At 40.4% G+C, this 21,285-nt stretch overlaps 1 protein-coding gene across 1 annotated transcript in view; it reads left to right on the top strand.

Annotated features, from left to right (window-relative positions):
* Positions 1 to 824: 824 nt before the first annotated feature.
* The window catches only part of LOC119515322 (putative serine/threonine-protein phosphatase 4 regulatory subunit 1-like), a 62,464-nt gene continuing 42,003 nt past the window's right edge, over positions 825 to 21,285 (top strand). Inside the window, 3 exon segments of the mRNA XM_037811169.1 lie at positions 825 to 883; positions 12,872 to 13,035; positions 19,844 to 19,859. Coding sequence (XP_037667097.1) covers positions 825 to 883; positions 12,872 to 13,035; positions 19,844 to 19,859 — 239 coding nt within the window.

The raw sequence follows: 21,285 nt of genomic DNA, 5'->3' as shown, positions 1-21,285 counted from the left end.
GTACATTCTAACTTCTTTGGCCTTTTCAAATTTCCATCTCTGCTGCTGGAAACTGCCTCTAGGTGGTAAGCCACTGCAGTCGTGGGGCTGCTCTTGTTTGTGTCTTTTCTTTGAAGGTTCATGATCATCTGCTGCCCATTGTCTTGTGCCTGGAAACTGCTGTTGGTTTGTTTTTCCTGGTTTTCTAGTTGTTAAACAGGGAGCCTTGTTAATCACATCCCTCTTGTTCCATTTTGGCTGGAATTGGAAGTCTCTCTCACCTCCCTTTATTTGCCTCAGAGACCGTAGCCCTCCCCTTTGGCTTTGTTATTCTTTCAGCCGTCATCATAGTAGATTTTCCCACATATCCCTTGAAAGAACAGTGGGCTGGAATGCAGACTTCCAGGTTCTAAGAATTCTAGTTCTGCCACTGGCTTTTGGAGCACATCTGTTTACCTAAAGTTCTAAGCTGCCTTATAACTTCCTTATTTTTTGATTATACATTAAAATATTCAGTTTTTTCAGTATTCCTTTTCATTCATTTAAGCTTGTGGTGATGGTGTCATTCTGTCATTGAATACTTTATGGGCACTTGCTACTTGTCGGGTACGCTGCTGGGTGCATGGAGCTTGCCGAGTGGTTGGGAAGCAGGCATTAATAATCACCAGACCTCTGTCAGCACCCGCGTGGCTAGTGTCAGGAGGTAAGAGTCCATGGCACAGGGAGAGGCTGAATTGGAAGACGGGCCTTCACCATGGGTTCCTGGAGAGCTCCCTGGAATACTGACATTCAGGTTGGGAAGGGGAAGAGCAGGGAGTATGGGTGTCCCAGGCAGTGGGGATAGCATGTACGGAAACCCTGAGGTGAAAGATTTGGGTGCAGTTGAGGAACTAAGGGAAGACCAGTATGTCTGAAGCCCAGAAAGGGAGGTGGCAGGGATTTTTTGTGTATGTTTGTGTGTGTGTGTGTGTGTGTGTGTGTGTGTGTGTGTGTCTGTGTGTTTAAATGAAAATTAAAATTTAGGTTTCCTCTCTTGCAGTATAGCAGTATAATGCGATGTCTAGAGTCTCACTGTTTCGATTTAAATTCTGTCACTCTCTAGCTGTGTGACCTTAGGCAAATGTCTTAACCTCTCTTAACCTCTTAACAGAAACATGAGAATAATATGGTTGTTGTAAAGATGAAATGAACTATTTCTATACCAAAAGCTCCTAGCACAGTTCCTGGTTTACAGGAAGAAACCAATAAGCATTGGTTATTATCCATTATTTTATTGGATGGTAGCTTTTATTTCCTTGCATATTATTAGCATAGTTTCTTTTTGTTTTTAATCATTACTATTCTCTAGTGAAACTATTCTTTGGTGGAACTAATTGCTAAGTTCTTTAGTTCTCTGATAAACAGTTTCTTGAAGAGTGAGTATTTGCTGTCATTTTATTTATTTATTTTTATTTTTTATTTTTTTTCAGATTCATCTATGTATTTTTATTCATAAAATATTTTTTCATATCACATTGAAATCATCAGTAATTTTTTTTTAAACTATGTTCCCTCTAATTTTTCCCTTTTCATTGCTTCTTTCCTCCATATGCTTGTTTTTTCTCCATCTTTAATGCTACAATCTCCTCATATATCTTGTTATCATTGGTGCCTGTTCATACTTATGTACTTTGGGTAAACAGCTGAGTAGAAGCCATGTGCAGGTAGGGCCAGTGTCTTTTAGTGCCCATCTGTGGGTTAACTGTGGCACTTTACCCTTTGCATTAGCAAATGCACATTTTATCTTTTAGCAGTGTTTGGACACTGTCCTGTTGTCAAAACCCCTTATGTTTACTTCCTTCTTTGGGGCTTAAACCTCAGTTATTCCCCTAGCAATGTGCTGCTGGAGAAAAGGAAATAAGTGAATTCCCAGCCAGGTGTGAGAATAGAAATCAGCATAGACAATTCCTACTTCCTGGGAGAATGTGGCCATCTGAATAACAGGGTATCTTTTTGGCCACAGGTCTGCATCACTCTTTTTTTTTTTTTTTTTTTTTTGATTTTTTTTTTAATCTTCATTTTATTGAGACATATTCACATACCACGCAGTCATACAAAACAAATCGTACATTCGATTGTTCACAGTACCATTACATAGTTGTACATTCATCACCTAAATCAATCTCTGACACCTTCATTAGCACACACCCAAAGATAACAAGAATAATAATTAAAGTGAAAAAGAGCAATTGAAGTAAAAAAGAACACTGGGTACCTTTGTCCGTTTGTTTGTTTGTTTCCTTCCCCTATTTTTCTACTCATCCATTCATAAACTAGACAAAGTGGAGTGTGGTCCTTATGGCTTTCCCAATTCCATTGTCACCCCTCATAAGCTACATTTTTATACAATTGTCTTCGAGATTCATGGGTTCTGGGTTGTAGTTTGAGAGTTTCAGGTATCCACCACCAGCTACCCCAATTCTTTAGAACCTAGAAAGGGTTGTCTAAATTGTGCATAAGAGTGCCCACCAGAGTGACCTCTTGGCTCCTTTTGGAATCTCTCTGCCACTGAAGCTTATTTCATTTCCTTTCACATCCCCCTTTTGGTCAAGAAGATGTTCTCCGTCCCACGATGCCAGGTCTACATTCCTCCCCGGGAGTCATATTCCACGTTGCCAGGGAGATTCACTCCCCTGGGTGTCTGATCCCACGTAGGGGGGAGGGCAGTGATTTCACCTTTCAAGTTAGCAACAAAGAGGCATTCGGGAGGAGGCTCTTAGGCACAATTACAGGGAGGCCTAGCCTCTCCTTTGCAGCAACCGTCTTCCCAAGGGTAAATCCTATGGTAGAGGGCTCAACCCATCAAACCACCAGTCCCCTATGTCTGTGGTCATGTTAGCAACCACTGAGGTGGGGTAGGCCAATACCCCTGCATTCTCCACAGGTTCTTCAAGGGGGCTCTACATATTTTTTTTCCTTGTTTTTTTTTTTTTTTTTTTTTTTTGCTGTCATTTTAAAACAGCAGTTCTCAACCTCTGAAGTACAGGGATGACTTCAGGGGTCTTTTGAAACCCTTAATCTTGCATGAAAAGTTCCTTGTGTATATACTGTGGGCGTTTTCAGGTTCCAAAAGCTATCCATGATCCCAAAAGTTTAGGAGCCATTGCTTTACACATTAATGTTTTCAGGTGGTGCCAGGCCGAGTCAGCAGGCACTGTTAAACATTTGTGGGGTGGAGGCTGCATGCTCCTCCAAGATCCTGAACTGTACTGAGAATGGTGCACATGAGGTAGCTGTGCTTGTGGGGCTTGCTGTGCTGGGTGTGGACTATTCATCCAAAGCAGCGGCAAGGCAGGGGACCGCACATGTGTTGAAAACTGCATGTATGGTTTATTAAAATTTTAAATAAAATTTAAACATTCTGTTAAATATTTAAATCTTTATTAAACTTCTCTGAGTGTCTGTTATACATGGTAAACTTTTATTGCGATTTTATTGAGATATATTTACATACCAGCTAATCATCCAAAGTGTACAATCAGTGGTTCACAGTATCATCATATAGTTGTGCATTAATCACCACAATCAATTTTTGAACATTTTCATTACTCCAAAAACAAAATAAGAATAAGAATAAAAATAAAAATAAGGAAAAAAAAAAAAAACACCCAAAACATCCCTTACCCCTTATCCCTCCCTATTATTTATTTATTTTTTATCTTTGTTTTCTTACTCATCTGTCCATACACTGGATAATGGGAGTGTGACTTATAAGGTTTTCACAATTACACAGTCACACCTTAAGAGCTATATAGTTTTACAATCATCTTCAGGCATCAAGGCTACTGGATTACAGTTCAACAGTTTCAGGTATTTCCTTCAAGCTATCTCAATACACTGAAAACTACAAAGGGATATCTAACACGTAAGAATAACCTCCAGAATGACCTCTTGACTCTATTTGAAATCTCTCAGCCACTGAAACTCTATTTTGTTTAATTTTTCTGCCGTCTTTTGTTCCAAGAAGGCTTTCTTAATCCCACGATGCCAGGGCCAAGCTCATCCTTGGGAGTCATGTTCCACATTGCCAAGCAAACTTACAAACCTGGGAGTCAAATACCACATAGCGGGGAGGGCAGTGAATTTAGCTGCCTAATTGGCTTAGAGAGAGAGGCCACATCTGAGCAACAAACGAGGTTCTCTGGGGGTGACTCTTAGGCATAATTTATAGGTAGGTTTAGCCTCTTCTTTGCAGGAATACGTTTTGTAATGGCAAGCGCCAAGATTGAGGGCTTGGCCTATTAAATTTTTAGTTCCCAGTGCTTGCGAGACTATCAGGAATTCCCCAGATGGGGAAGTTTAATATTTCTACCTGTTTCCCCAGTCCCTCAAGTAGGCTTTGCAACTACTTTTTTATTCTCTGCCCAAATTACTCCGGGATGAATCGGGGCATCCCACTAACCTGTAGAGACCAACAAGGTCTTACTACCTATTCATGGTTCCATGTAATTATGATGTTTGAAAAAACTGATCATACAAGTTAAATTAGATGATATGCTGCAAAAATATAAGTTTTTGCACCAAATAAACATCTCTTCCTTTGGTCTCACACAGAAGTTGAAGTTTTAAAACACTGTCAATATTGTCCTTTACCCTTTAGTCTGATTTGCCTTAGTCCTAACCATATCAACTTCATTCATGTCTTTAATTGAAGTCTGATCTTTTTTTCAGCTTTTTAAACAGTTGCTGTATGGGATAATACTAACTTTCAAAGCTGCAGAACTCTAAGCTCCTGAGTCTCAGGTGTCACACAGATATCCAAAGTTCCAGGTTATGACCAGGTTGCCCAGCATCTCAGAATTTAGCAATAAACTGTAACAACTTAGGAACAGATGTGACTGTTGTAAAAGTTTATAATCTAGGAACCTTTACAATAAGCTTTCCCCTGATAACCCATGCTCTCAGATTCATTCTCAGAGTTTGCACATTATATTTAGTCCATGTTATTGAGTGGTTACATTAGTCTTTTCTTTTCTGGTTTATATCACTCAACATACTATCCTCAGGGTTCGTTCATCTACTCTCATGCCTCACAACTTCATTTCTTCTTGCAGCCGCTCAGTATTCCGTTGTGTGCATACACCACAGTTCACCCTTCCATTCTTCAGTTAATATACCCTTAGGCCACCTCCATCCATTGCAAATCATGTGTACTGCCACCATAAATAACTGTATTTAGATATCCATTTGTGTCCCTGTTTTCAGTTCTTCCAGGTATATACCTAATAATGGGGTTGCAGGATCATATGGCAGTCCTATACTTGGCCTCCAGTAGAACCACCACACTGCCCTCCAGATGGGCTGCACCATTTTCCTTCTCCACCAACAGTGAATAGGTACACCTATACCCCCTCCCTATATTTTCTCCAGCACTTGTATCTTTCTGTTTATTTTTTAAACAGTTTTATTCACACACCACACAATCCATCTGTGCTGGTTTGGATGTATTATTTCCCCCAAAATGCCATTATCTTTGATGCAGTCTTGTGTGGAAAGGGAACGTATTGGTGTTGATTGGGTTGGAGACTTTTGATTGGATGTTTCCATGGAGATATGATCACTCAACTCTGGGTGAGATCTTTCATTGGATAATTTCCATGGAGGTATGGCCCCGCCCATTCAGTATGGGCCTTGATTAGTTTACTGGAGCACTATGTAAGCTCAGACAGAAGGAGCAAGCTTGCTACAGCCAAGAGGGACACTTTGAAGAATGCACAGGAGCTGAGAGAGGAACTGCAGTGAACAGAGACATTCTGGAGACGGCCTTTGAAAGCAGACGCTTGCTCTGGAGAAGCTAAGAGAGGACAAACGTCCCAAGAGCAACCAAGAGTGACATTTTAGAGAGAAGTTGAAGCCTAGAGAGGAACATCCTGGAGAAAGCCATTTTGAAACCAGAACTCCAGAGCAGATGCCAGCCACATGCCTTCCCAGCTATTAGAGGTTTTCCGGATACCATTAGCCATCCTCCAGTGAAGGTACCTGATTGTTGATGTGTTACCTTGGATACTTTATGACCTTAAGACTGTAACTGTAACCAAATAAACCCCCTTTTATAAAAGCCAATCCATTTCTGGTATTTTGCATCCTACAGCATTAGCAAACCGGAACACCAAATAATAGAAATAGAAAAATAGTAAAATAGAAATAAATAAAAAGATAAAAATAAAAAGATAAATAAAAACCACCAAGAATCCCATACCCCTCCTTTATATCCTCCACTTATTGACATTTAGCTTTTCAATATTGCCTTTGTTACATTTCATGGAAGTATATTACAACATTACTGTTAACTGTAGATTCTAATTTGCACTCATTGTCTTTTCCCATATACCATCCCATTTTTAACACCTTGCAATATTGACACTCATTTTTTCTCCTTCATGTAAAAACATTCTTATATTTGTACACTTAATCACCATCTTTTTCCACTCTACTTTTGCTGAGTTATACAGTCCCAATCCTTATCTTCTTTCTTCCCTTCTGGTGTCATACATGCCCCTAGCCTTCCTCTTCTAACCCTACTCACACTCAGCTTTGTTCAGTGTACTTACAATATTGTGCTACTGTCTACCATTTTGTCTTTGGATTTTATATGTGCTATCTTATTTTTTTATTGTTTTTCCTCTCTCTTTTTTCCCTTACTGAAAGTCTTCATTTTTATACTCTTCTCCAGACTTCTCTTTCCTGTCTTTTCCTATCTGCCTGTAGTGCACCCTTTAGTGTTTCTTGTAGAGCAGGTCTCTTGTTCACAAACTCTCTCAGTGTCTGTTTGTCTGAAATATTTTAAACTCTCCCTCATCTTTAAAGGTCAGGTTTGCTGGATATAGAATTCTTGTTGGCAGTTTTTCTCTTTCAGTATCTTAAATATATCAGACCACTGCCTTCTTGCCTCCATAGTTTCTGCTAAGAAATCCACACGTAGTGTTATTGAGCTTCCCTGGCATGCGATGGATTGCTTTTCTCTTTCTGCTTTCAGAATTCTCTGTCTTTCACATTTGACAATCTGATTAGTAAGTGTCTTGGAGTAGGTCTGTTCTGTTTGGGGTATGCTGCACTTCTTGGATCTGTAATTTTATATCTTTCCTAAGAGTTGGGAAATTTTCAATGATTATTTCTTTCATTATTCTTTATTATTTCTTTTCCCTTCTTTTCTCCTTCTGGGACACCCATGGCAGGTATATTTGTGTGCTTCATGTTGTCATTCAATTCCCTGAGACCCTGCTCATATTTTTCCATTCTGAAAATCCTGCACACAAAAGAACAGCTAGGATTTCAGATGTGCTGTCCTCTAGTTCACTAATTCTTTTTGCTGCATCTTCATATCTGCTGTTGTAAGTCTCCATTGCGTTTTTCATCACCTCTGTTGTGCCTTTCATTTCCAAAAGTTCTGCCAATTGTTTTTTTTCAAACTTTCGAGTTCTTTCCTATGTTTGCCCAGTGTCTTATGTCCTTCATCACTTTTGCCATATCTTCCCTCACCTGCTTGATTTGATGTTAGAATTGATTTAGCATATTTGTTTGAACATCTTTAATTAGGTGTTTCAAACTCCTGTTATCTCATTTGAAGTGTTAGTTTGTTCCTTTGACTAGGCCATATCTTAGTTTTTCCTAGTGTGACTCATAATTTTTTTGTTGGTGTTTAGGCATCGGGTTTCCTTGATTCATTTTTTTCTGGAGGTCATTTTCAGTCTTTTGCCTAGGTTTTCTTGTTGGTTTGCTTTGTTCTCTATCTGTTCTTTGGCATTCACTTCAACTCATTGTAGACTTCTAGCCTAGTGTCTGTTTAACTGGTCAGAATTTTTCATCTCCTGTTATTCTGGTTCTTATCCTGCCTACATGGAACCACTTTTTTTTAGGAGGGTCTACCCAGATACAATCGACCCCAAACAGATTTTCCCAGATCAGGCAGGCCCAGGGCTCAGGAGGAGGGTGTAATCAGTATCAAGTTTCCCAAGGGATGAGACCCAGTAGGTTGTCAGACTTTCCTGTGAGCCCTCTAGACTCTGTGCTTTTCTATCCTGTCCAGCAGGTGGTGCTTGTCAGCCCGTAGTTTCCTACTAGGGTAAAGAGGTGTGGTCCCTTTAGTTCTCAGTGGACCCTGTTCCTGCCAGGGGCATGGTTGAGACAGAGTGAGAGGTAGAAGGGAAGCTTAAGCTGTTTCTGTCCCTGCCCCTCCCCCAACCCCCGGGATCTGAATTCTCTGAAGGAGGTCTGCCACTTGAGCTGGACCCTACCCCCCTTTTTCTTGGGGAGGATACACCCTTTAGGGAATTACATCCTTCACTTGACTCCTTACTTATCTGTCAGACCTATCTTAACTCCATCCTTGCCTGGGTCAGTGCTGACAATTGAAAATGTCTGAGACTTTCTCTGGTGAGCTACTTCAAATAGTTTTAAAAAGAGAAAAAAAATTCCCTTTTCACAGTCAGTCCCCCAGCCTCCCCATTTCCACCATTAAAGAGCTAGAGTTGGTACCTGGCTCTATGAGTCCGTTTTTTGAGGTCACAGCCTTTTTCCAGTATTCTGAGCTTGGCTGACTCCAGAAGCCTGTGTTTTAAATTTGTTTATTTTATTATTATTTTTTTTCCTGTTGGCCTTGCATCCTCTCTGCCTAGAGACACCTCAGGGTTCCTTTCCATATTGCTCTGGGTTTATCTGTGCTTATAGCTTGTATTGAGTAGTCCAAATTTGTTAATTAAATCCACAGTTGGAGCCTGATTGAGGTACCTTCCCTTGCTCCCAGCAGAGACTGCTTCTTTTTCCCACAGGGAAGTGTTTCAACTCAGCCTGCCATGCCAGTGGGAGAGGGCTCCAGCTCCACAATTGGGGGCTTTACTTACAGTTCTAAGCTGAGGTTTCGGCCCTGTCACTCATTCCAGACTGGTGTATGATATGTGTAGCTTGGCTACCCACTGCATTGGCAGGGTGGTAAAGCCTACCCTTGGTCAGGATTCAGGCAAAAGCAGGCCTAACGAGGGAGGGTAAGGATGAGCACAGGTTCATTTTTGGTTTGGGTGAGTTGGAGGGATACATTAGACACCTGCGTGGTGGCATCTGGTGGGCAGTTGCAAGGCCAGAGATGTGCATGGATGGGAATTGATATCATAATATGGATGAAGTTATATGAGCATACTAAGGGCAGACTTTCTGTCAGATTCTTGCTAATAAGGCCAAACATTTTTTTCCTTTGACCATTTTGAACTTGTTTGAATAGAACTACAGCACATGACAATTATTTCGTAGAGGAGACCCTCTCTGTCCCTTTGCTCCTGAGTTCCCTAATGGAGGTTGACTAGAGGTGACTTATATACGAGGCAGACAGCATTAAGCTAAGGGTGTCCAGCTTTTCCTCATGACTTTGCATTACCCCCTTCTCTTTGATTGTACAACAGCATGCTGCATTTTAGATGGATTCTCGAGGTTGCACTTCTCAAAAGGCTTCAGTTGGAAAGGGCTGTGAAGGTAGACAGCATCCAGCAAGGCCATGTCTTCCTCCAAGTGTAACTTCTCACAGTTGGGGTACACTTCTGGGTGGTTTTTTTTTTAATTTTCATTTATTTAATTTTATTTATTTATTTATTTATTTATTTATTTTTATTGAGATTGTTCAGATACCATACAATTATCCAAAGATCCAAAGTGTACAATCACTTGCCCCTGGGTACCCTCATACAGCTGTGCATCCATCACACTTAATTTTTGTTCAATTTTTAGAAACTTTTCATTACTCCAGACAAGAAATAAAGTGAAAGATGAAAAAAGAAAAAAAGAAAAGGAAACTCGAATCCTTCCCTATCCCTAACCAACCCCCCTCAATTGTTGACTCGTAGTATTGATACAGTACATTTGTTACTGTTTATGAAAAAATGTTGAAATACTGCTAACTGTAGTATATAGTTTGTAATAGGTATATAGTTCTTCCCTATATGCCCCTCCATTGTTAACTTCTAATTGTATTGTCATACATTTGTTCTGGTTCATGGAAGCGATTTCTAGTATTTGTACAGTTGATCATGGACATTGCCCACCATAGGATTCAGTTTTATACATTCCCATCTTTTGACCTCCAACTTTCCTTCTGGTGACATATATGACTCTGAGCTTCCCCTTTCCACCTCATTCACACACCATTCGGTGCTGTTAGTTATTCTCCCATCTTGCTACCAACATGCCTGTTCATTTCCAAACATTTAAGTTCATCCTGATTGAACATTCTGCTCATACTGAGCAACCACTCCCCATTCTTAAGCCTCGTCCTATATCTTGGTACCTTATATTTCATGTCTATGAGTTTACATATTATAATTAGTTCCTATCAGTGAGACCCTGCAATAATTGTCCTTATGTGTCTGGCTTATTTCACTCAGTATATTGCCCTCAAGGTTTTTTCATCAACCCATTTTTTTTTTTTAATATGGTTTTGTTCACTCACCATACATTCCATCCCAAGTAAATAATCGATGGTTTTCTGCATGGTCATACATTTATGTGTTCACCACCTTCACCACTATCTATATAAGAGCATCTATATTTCTTCCACAAGGCAGGAGGGAGAGTCAAAGAAGGTAGAGAGGCAAAAGAAAGATGAAAAAAAAATGACAGCTAGGAAGCAGCAAAAGGAAAAATAACCTTAAATCAAAGTAGAATAAAGAATCAGACAATACCACCAATATCAAGTATCTAACATGCCTCCCCTATCCACCCCCCTTACCTGCATTTACCTTGGTATATCACCTTTGTTACATTAAAGGAAGCATAATACAATGATTCTATTAGTTACAGTCTCTAGTTTATGCTGATTGCATCCCTCCCCCAATGCCTCCCCATTTTTAACACCTTGCAAAGTTGACGTTTGCTTGTTCTCCCTCGTAAAAGAACATATTTGTACATTTTATCACAATTGTTGAATACTCTAGATTTCACCAAGTTACACAGTCCCAGTCATTATCTCTCCTCCTTTCTTGTGGTGTCTCACATGCTCCCCACCTTCCTCTCTCAACCGTATTCATAGTTACCTTTGTTCAGTGTACTTACATTGTTGTGCTACCATCTCCCAAAATTGTGTTCCAAACCATGTACTCCTGTCTTCTATCACCCTGTAGTGCTCCCTTTAGTATTTCCTGTAGGACAGCTGTCTTGTTCACAAAGTCTCTCATTGTCTGTCTGTCAGAAAATATTTTGAGCTCTCCCTCATATTTGAAGGACAGCTTTGCTGGATACAGGATTCTTGGTTGGCAGTTTTTCTCTTTCAGTATCTTAGATACATCACACCACTTCCTTCTTGCTTCCATGGTTTCTGCTGAGAGATCTGCACATAGTCTTATTAAGCTTCCTTTGTATGTAATGGATCGCTTTTCTCTTGCTGCTTTCAGGATTCTCTCTTTGTCTTTGACATTTGATAATCTGATTATTAAGTGTCTTGGCGTAGGCCTATTCAGATCTCTTCTGTTTGGAGTACGCTGCGCTTCTTGGATCTGTAATTTTATATCTTTCATAAGAGATGGGAAATTTTCATTAATTATTTCCTCTATTATTGCTTCTGCCCTCTTTCCCTTCTCTTCTCCTTCTGGGACACCAATGATACGTACATTATTGTACTTTGTTTCATCCTTGAGTTCCCGGAGATGTTGCTCATATTTTTTCATTCTTTTCTCCATCTGCTCCTTTGCGTGTAGGCTTTCAGGTGTTTTGTTCTCCAGTTCCTGAGTGTTTTCTTCTGCCTCTTGAGATCTGCTGTTGTATGTTTCCATTGTGTCTTTCATCTCTTGTGTTGTGCCTTTCATTTCCATAGATTCTACTAGTTGTTTTTTTGAACTTTTGATTTCTGCCATATACATGTCCAGTGCTTCCTTTACAGCCTCTATCTCTTTTGCAATATCTTCTCTAAACTTTTTGAATTGATTTAGCATTAGTTGTTTAAATTCCTGTATCTCAGTTGAAGTGTACGTTTGTTCCTTTGACTGGGCCATAACTTTGTTTTTCTTAGTGTTGGTTTTAATTTTCTGTTGTCTAGGCATGGTTTCCTTGGTTATCGAAATCAGGTTTTCCCAGACCAGAACAGGCTCAGGTCCCAGAGGGAAGAAATATTCAGTATCTGGTTTCCCTGAGGGTGTGTCTTAGAAAATTGCTCCACCCTGTGATGCCTCAGGTCACTGTGCTTTTCTGCCCAGCAGGTGATGCCTGTTAGCCTATAATTCTTGACTGGTGGGAGGAGGTATGGCCGTGTTCCCCCAGAATCTTAGGTCTGGTTCTGAATGGAAAGGGCCCCACCCCTTTCCTCCTAGAGAAGATAGACCCCCTAGGGGGAGGTCATTAGCATTTCAATGGTCTCTCTCTCTGCTTGTGCTGTCTCCACCCTTCCCCGAGTCACAGCCCTGGAAACTGAAAATGACTGGGGCTTTCTCCACTGAGCCAAAAAAGAAACAGATAGTCCCCTTCAGACCCAGTCCAAGGCGACCCTCCGGCTCTCCCAGGTCAGTCATCACCCAAAGCCTCTGTCTGTTTTTTGGGGATGCGTACCTGTAGTGAGCAGTTCACACTCGCTACTTAAAACCCCAGTTGGAGCTCAGCTGAGCTATATTCACTTGCTGGGAGAGAGCTTCTCTCTGGCACCATGAGGTTTTGCAGCTCGGGCTATGGGGGAGGGGGTCTCATGACTTGGTTCTGCAGGTTTTACTTACAGATTTTATGCTGTGTTCTCAGGCATTCCTCCCAATTCAGGTTGGTGTATGATGAGTGGATGGTCTCGTTTGTCCCCCCGCAGTTATTCTGGATTATTTACTAGTTGTTTCTGGTTTTTTGTAGTTGTTCCAGTTGGACTACTTAGCTTCCACTCCTCTCTATGCCGCCATCTTGCCCCTCTGGGTGGTTTTATAGTTGTTTTTTTTCTTCTCCCCTTAAGATGGGTTGAAGACTACGGTCCAGATTGTGATAGCGTGAGGCTCACTGCCTTCTTGGACATTCTGGGCCAGGATAATTTGCCTCCACTCACTCACCTGGAAAAGTATGCTTTCAGAGGTATCATCTGCTGGGAGCATTCGTGCGGTTACAGCCCACTGTGGTTTAAGCTGACACTGATGGCCACTTCTCTGGAATGGCTTCAAGGGGACTCATGTATAAGATGTGGGATGTGGACTGTCTCCAGGATGCTGGGATTCTGTCTGAATGGCAGAATTTTATTAGGTTTCTCCATGACTTTTGTTACTGTTTTACCGATCACCTGGTTAGAAAGGAGGGAAATGGTGATGAAATTTAATGACGTTTCAACAATTGGGATTGCTAACTGGGTTTCTTTCATACACGCAGTACTCAGAATAGTAAAACGCATCACTTAATTGAGAAGCATCTGTTGGGAGCAGTGTCTGCTTGTTTTTTTGTTGTTGTTGTTTTGTTTTGTTTTGTTTTTTTCTGCTGTAAATGTTCCTATGATCTTTTTTTAAATTTTTTTTTATTTTGAAATAAATTCAAAGTTACATGAATAGTTGCAAAAACAATACTAGCCCCATACACAGAATTCCATCATACCCTGACCTCCCTCCCCCGATAGCTCAATCCACCAACTTTAACATGCTGTCACATCACTATTGCTTTCCCTCCCTCCCTTCCTCCCTATCATCCATTATCTATTGCTCTGTCTTCTGAACATGAGAGTTAGCTGCACACATCCTTGAACATACACTATAATTCACGTATGTACTTCCCATGAACAAGAACGTTCTTTTATGTAATTCCATTAAGTGCAGCTAAGAAGTGTAAGAGATTCAACAATGATACAATGCTTACATTCTATATTTCCTTTTCCTTATGTCTCAACTGTGTCCCTTTGAGCCACCTGTCCTCCACCCTCCAATCCCATCCAAGTTCATCCTTAGCATTCAATTGTCATCTAGTTAGACTGTCTTTTTTTTTTTTTCTTTTTTCAATTGTGGAAACATATACAGCCTAAATCTTCCCATTCCACCCCCTCCCTAGCCTTCCATTAGTGGGATTAATCACATTTAGAATGATGTTATGCTCTTTCCCACCATGCATTACTAGAAATTTCTCTTCACCTCAAACAGCAACCCTACACTCCTTTCTTAACTCCCCATTGCCCCTTCCCCCATTTCTCCTAACCCAAACTCTACTTTTCATCTCTATGGTTATATTCTCTGATAATTTCTTTGTGTTTACTGTCGGGCTTAAAATTAACCTCTTAAATACCTATCAATCTTGTTTTTCTTTGATACCACCTTCACTTCAATAGGACACATAAACTATGTTCCTATACTCCTTCATTCCCCCACCTTTATATATTTGTCTAAAATTACATATTTTACATTGAGTTCAGAACCACTGATTTGTCCTTAGAGTTTGTGTATTTTTTATCATGTAGGAAGTAAATAGTGGAGTTATAGTTCAAAAATTATTGACTTCTATTTGTATTCCATTGTGTTTGGAGAATGTTCTTTGAGTATATTCATTTTTTTTTTTTTTTAAATTTCTTGAGGCTTGTTTTATGTCCCAGCTTATGGTCCCTTCTGGAGAAAGATCTGTGATCACTAGAGAAAAATGAGTGTCCTGGTGATTTGTGATGTAAGGTACTATATATGTCTGTTAAAATTCTCTATATCTCTTTCTACTTTCTTTGTCTCTCTGTTGGGAGGGCTTCCTTTAGAATCTGAAGTAGGGCAGGTCTTTTATTGGCAAAGTCTCTCAGCATTTGTTTGTCTGTGAAAAATTTAAGCTCTCCCTCAAATTTGAAGGAGAGTTTTGCTGGATAAAGAATTCTTGGCTGGAAATTTTTCTCTCTCAGAATTTTAAGTATGTCATGCCACTGCCTTCTTGCCTCCATAGTGGCCGCTGAGTAGTCACTACTTAGTCTTATGTTGTTTCCTTTGTATGTGGTGAATTGCTTTTCTCTTGCTACTTTCAGAACTTGCTCCTTCTCTTCCGTATTTGACAGTCTGATCAGAATATGTCTTGGGGTGGGTTTATTTGGATTTATGCTATTTGGATTTCGCTGGGCATTTATGCTTTGTGTATTTATATTGTATAGAAGGTTGGGGAAATTTTCCCCAACAATTTCTTTGAATACTCTTTCTAGACCTTTACCCTTCTCTTCCCCTTCTGGGACACCAATGAGTCTTAAGTTTGGATGTTTTATTTTATCTATCGTATCCCTGAGATCCATTGCGACTTTTTCAATTTTTTTCTCCATTCTTTCTTTTGTTCTTTCATTTTCTGTTCTGTGGATTTCTAGGACACTGAGATGCTGTTCAGCTTCCTTTAGTCTTGTATTGTGAATATCCAGAGTCTTTTTAATTTGGCCAACAGTTTCTTTTATTTTCATAAGATCTTCTATTTTTTTATTTACTCTTGCAATGTCTTCTTTATGCTCTTCTAGGGTCTTCTTTATGGCACTTATATCCTGGGCCATGGTCCTCTTGATGTCCTTTAAATCCTTTGCCATGTTTTCATTCTTTGATTGTAGTTCTTTGATTAATTGTGCGAGGTACAATGTTTCTTCCTAAATCTTGATTTGTGTGTTTGGAGCTAGATTCTCCATATCATCTGGTTTTATCATATGCATTAAGATTTTCTGTTGTTTTCGGCCTCTTGGCATTTGTTTTGCTTGATAGGGTTCTTTCAAGTTGTATCAAAAAAAAAGGATATCTATCTAATTTTTCAGAGACAGAGTTTGGTGACATACACTTTCTCTAACTAACCAGCAGATGGCGTCTGTGAGTCACCTATATCCCTCAAGTCAGTTCTCAACCTTTTTCCACAGTGTGTGGGGAAATGATTCTTGTGTGTTCAGTTGGAGAACTCAGTTTGGGTGTGTTGCTGGAGCCATCCGCCCTGAATGTGGGGCATGTATATGGGTGGCCAGGGAGGAAGGGCAGTTCTACTGTTCAAATATCCCGGGTTCCAGGAGATTCAAGGCCACTGCAAGAGTCTAAGCCTTCATTTCATTTCAGCCCCAGACTCTCTCTTTTGCTGGCCCAGAAACCACCAGACTTGGCATAGTGCCCCTGGGTTCTCCGAGCGGATCCCCCCTCCCAGCCATGATCCTCCCTCATCCGAGGGAATGCCGTGCTACGTCATCAGTGTGCGCCGTCCCTCAGGGGAAGCCCTGGGCCGCTGGGCTGTGCCGTGGGGCTCTCAGTTCGTTTCAGAATGGAGAATGTCTGAGGCTGTCTTTACTGCAATGCCTTGAGGGCTGAGAACAGCTGAGGTTTTCTCCACAGAGAGAGAGCGAGGGACAGAAAAACTCCCAGGTTCACCCATCAGCCAGATATAACAGCCAATCCTTTGGGCTCCCTATACTGAGACAGATATGTCCCCCAATTTTCCCAAAGTCAGTTGTCACCAAAAGCCTCTGTCTGCTTGTTGAGGATTCGCTGTCTGTATTGAGCAGTTAATATTAAAACCTCACTTGGAGCTGGGCTGAGAAAGTGCACGATGCGGCTTCTGTGAGGGAGGGGCTCCCGGCTCTAGGCTCTCGGCTCTCATCGCGGGTCCGCAGTTTTACTTACAGATTTTATGCTGTGGCCTTGGGCATTCCTCCCAATTCAGGTCGGTGGATGTTGAGTGTACAGTCACGTTTGTCTCCCCGCTACCATTCCAGGTTATTTACTGTTTTTTTGTTCATTTATGAATTGTTCTGGGGGAGACTAAGTCTTCCACTTCTTTCTATGCCACCATCTTCCCAGAATCTCCTGTGATCTTTTTGTGTGTGTGTGTGTGCCATTGCTGTCCTCTGTTTTACTTCCATGTATGTTATAGACCTCACAATACATTGTTATTAGGGTTGCTTTGGACAGTCAACTGTCTTTTAAAAGCAACTAAACATAAGGAAAACATCTTTTATGTTTACCCTTATTTTTACCATTTTTGATACTTTTTATTTTTGTAAATGCACGTTTCCAACTGATATCATACTCCTTTTGCCTGAAGAACTTCCTTTAACAATTCTTGTTAGTACAAGACAGCTGTCAATGAGTTCTCTCAGCGTTTGTTTGTCTGAAATGATCTTTATTTCATCTTCATTTTTGAAATGTATTATTTCTGGGTATATAATTGTGGGGTGTTAGTTTTCTTTTTTTTTTTTTTTTTAATTTCAAGACTTGAAAGATTTTGCCACATTGTCTTTTGGCTTGTGTAGTCTCTCATGAAAAGTCAGCTGTTATTCTTATTTTTGTTCCTCTGTATGTAATGTGTCTTTTTCTCTGGCTGCCTTCAAGATTTTCTTAACAGTTTATCTTTGAGGTGTCTAGGGATGTGTGTGTGTGTGTGTGTGTGTGTGTGTGTGTCTGTGTCTGTGTGTGTGTCTGTGTGTCCGTGTTACTTACTTCTCCTGTTTGTGGTTGCTGAGCTTTTGGATCTATTTATTGTCCTTTAATACTTTTGAAAAAATTCTCAGCCATTATCTTTTCAAATATTTCTTTTTCCCTGTTCTTTTCTCCTTCTCCTTCTGGGACTCCAATTATATCTTTCTGCTGAAATTCCTTAGCTGTTCAAGCATGTTCAGTGTTTCCTCTAGACCTTTAATAACATTGTCTGATACTCCCAACATCTAGGTCTGGCATTCTCACCCCTCCATGTCTTTGTGACTTACTTGTGCTTATCCTCTCAGTCTTACCTATTTGACTAGCTCCTCTTTGTTTTTCTTCTCTGATTAAATAATACCCTATAGGCAAACAGTATCTCATCAATATTCATCATTGATTTTCTTGCCCACCTCTGGGCCTAGACTATAATAAGCTCCCTTAGGGCAGAGCTAGAGACTTGCTCACCTCCATATCCCCAAGCTGCTTGTGCTGAGTGTGGAGCTAGTTGGCCTCAACACGATTGTAACTCAATGAGTGGGCAAGGGAAGAAGGAACAATGGAATGAAGGGTTATATGAAGCTTTAACCTTACTCAAAGAGAGATCTGGCCTTTGCTCTTGGCTACTGGGAGGTGATCTCCGGCCTTTGGAATGTAGTACCTGATAGGGATGTCTTGTTTTCCTGGGGGTTTTGGCCATCAGACAGTCTAACATTATGATTTGTAATGGTGGCTTTGGACCATGTGTTATCAGTTCTGATTCTGGAAGGGACTAGAAACTGAAGGTATTAGCCTGATCTCTGGGAAGGTTGGAGACTAAAGGTCAGCCATGAGGACAGTATATGAACGAGCCCCCATAAAAACTCGACACCAAAGGCTTGATTGAGCTTCCCTGGTTGGTAATATATTCCATGCATATTATCACATATCATGCCAGGAGCAGTTAATACTATCCGTGACTCCTCAGGGACAGGACAACCGGGAGCTCTGCATATGAACCCCTCTTGGACTCTGCCCTGTGCATCTCTTCCCTTAGTTGATTATAATCTGTATCCTTTGCCTCCAATAAACCGTTGCCATGAGTATAACAGCTTTCAGTGAGTTCTGTGTGTCCTAGAGAATTTTGGACCTGAGTGGTTTTGAAAATTCCCTGAACTTGCAGTTGGTATCAGAAGTAAGGGCAGTCTTAAGAGGTCTGTGCTCCCTCTAACTGTAGTTGCTGGAACTCCTCAAGTTACTTCTGTGCCTACATTTCCAGGGGAACATTGGCTACATTGTAATCTGAAATTGACCGCCCTCTTTTTCTTTTTCTTTAAAAAAAATTTCACAAAACACTCCTTGAAATATTCAGCAGTTTCAAGAGTGTAAGTAGTAAGAGTTGCCTTTTCTCCCCTGTTACAATCTTAGGTAATAGCTGTAAACAGTTCGGTGTACATTTGTCCAGACTTTTTTCTAAATGAGTATATGTATAGATGTATGTGTATATGTACATACTTATTGCACATATATACTTAAATATAATTTGTGTTAAGACTCCTACTATATGTAAAGTTCTTCACTTTATTTGTTTTGCTTACTGTATCCTGGGCATCTTTCTAACTCACTGCATTATTTAGCGGTATCTTTAAAAATGGTTCCATAGTATTCCAGTGTATGGATACATGTGAATTTATTTAATATTTTGTCTCTTGATAGATATTAAGGTTGTTTGCCGTTCTTTGCTTCTAATTGCTGACACTATAGAGGGCTTACTGAGTGCCAAGTACTGTGCTCAGAGCCTTTTATGTATTACGTCATTTAATCCTCCTAACACGCTTCCGAGGAAGGCTCTGTCATTCTCTCTAAAGGGCTTCTGTCTCCTTTTGTCTCATTAACGTAGTTGACAGCACAGAGTATTGAGGGTGATGTTTCTGGACTCTGCTTAGCCACCATGATCTCTCTGAGTCATGCAGATGAAAAGCAGCCAAGTTTTCCAAAATGGTATCACACCAATTTGAGTCTTCAGCGCTCTCCTGTTCTGTATTTGCACTGTATTCACTGCTGTGGATTTGTTCCTGCTTTGGAGCCTTCTTATCCCTTTTCTCTCTTTCCTTAGAAGGACAGGTCCCTTGTGAGCACTTGAGGCTGGATGCAGATTTGTCTGTCTGTTCTATGACCCTAGAAACAGATTGGGGATTGTGGTTGCTTGATTTCCTAGGGGAGGCTGATATAAATGTGGTTCAGTGAAATGTAATCAGTGACTTTCTCTCTAGTGTCTATTTCCACTTTCCCAAATCTCCCGGCTGCCAGGTCTTGACCTTTCATCCAAGGGTGGTGTAAGTCTCTCCCAGTACAGGCTTGAGTTGATGGATTTCTTCCTGTGTACTCTGGACCAAAGGACTGCCTCTTTGAAATTCACATTTCTAGTCTTCTTTTCCTGCAAATCAAGGTGGATTTTTGACTTCTGCCTATTCTCTTTATGTCTGGCCAGAAATGACTTGTATTATTCCTGGATTGCCAGTGGCTCAGAGGAACAGAAAATCCTTTCCACTCGCTGAAAGAAACCTTTCAGGGAGCTCTGGTTCCTCTTGCTCCCTGAGTCATCCAGGCCACCCTAGGCAGCTGCTGCCCCCACTGACTTTCCCTCCATTGTTGGTGTCTTTTTTTAAAACAGCTTCATTGAGGTATAGTTTACATACAGTAAAATACACTCATTTTAAGTGTAGAGTTGAATGAGTTTTGGTAAATGTACACAGTCATTGCAACCACCACTACAAATCAAGTTTTGAACATTTCCACCCTAAAGTTCCTTTGTTTGCCACTTTGCAGTCAATCCCTGCACTTCCCCCCCGCCCTGGCCCAGTCCCAGGCAACCCCTGATCTGTTTCTGATGCTAAGGTTTGCCTTTTCTAGAATTTCACATAAATGGAATCATATAGAATGTAGACTTTTGTGACTGGCTTCTTGGCAAAACACATTTGAGATACATCCATACTGTTATCAGTAGTTTATTCCTTTTTATTGCCTAGTAATCTTTCATTGTATGGATATTCTGCTTTTCATTTATACATTCATCAGTTGATGAACACTGAAATTTTTCCATTTTGTGACTATTAAGAATAATGCTCCTATGGACATTTGTGTACAAGTCTTTATGTGAACATATTTTTTTTCATTTCTCTCGGGTAGATACCTAAGAGTGGAATTGCCGAATTAAATGATGTGTATATTTAACCTTGTAAGAAGCTGACAAACTTTTTTCGAAATTGCCTGTGCTATTATTTTGCATTCCTACCAACAAGGTATGTGAGTTCCTTTTGCTTCCTAGCTCTGCCAGCACTTGGTATTGTCATTTTTTCTAATTTTTGTTCTAGAGGGTGTGTAGTGGTATCTCAGTATAGGGTTGGGTTTTTCTTTGGGAGAGAGAGGGTCTTTTTGTTTTGCGTTTAGGCTTTTTATTTTGAAATAATTTTAGATTTACAGAAGATTTACAAAGATAGTACAGAGAGTTCCCTTTTCCCTTTGTCTCAGCAACCTCTAATGCATTGGTTTTCAACCAGGGATGATTCTCCAGGAGACATTTGGCAATGTCTGGAGACACTTTGGGTTGTCACGATTGGGAGGAGGTTGCCACTTACAACCAGTTAGTACAGGCCAGGGATGCTACTAAGCATTGCACAATGTAGAGGAAAGGTCCCACAACAAAAAATTACCTGGCCTCAAATGCCAGTAGTGGCAAGGTTGAGACCTCTGCTCTAATGTTTGCATCTTACATAACCATGATACAGTTATCAAAACTAACGTTAACATCAGTACAATGCTATTAACTAAACTTCAGACTTTACTTGGATTTTACAAGTTTTTCCACTGATGTCTGTTTTCTGTTCCAGAATCCCAACCAGGGTGCCACTAAATTTAATTATGTCTCCTTAATCTCCTCCAATCTACAACAGTTTCTTGATTTTCTTTGTCTTTCATG

This window comes from Choloepus didactylus, chromosome 19, assembly GCF_015220235.1.
Source record: "Choloepus didactylus isolate mChoDid1 chromosome 19, mChoDid1.pri, whole genome shotgun sequence".
Taxonomy (NCBI): domain Eukaryota; kingdom Metazoa; phylum Chordata; class Mammalia; order Pilosa; family Megalonychidae; genus Choloepus; species Choloepus didactylus.
Note: the sequence above shows the minus strand (reverse complement) of the source record. Positions and strands in the feature narration are given on the sequence as shown.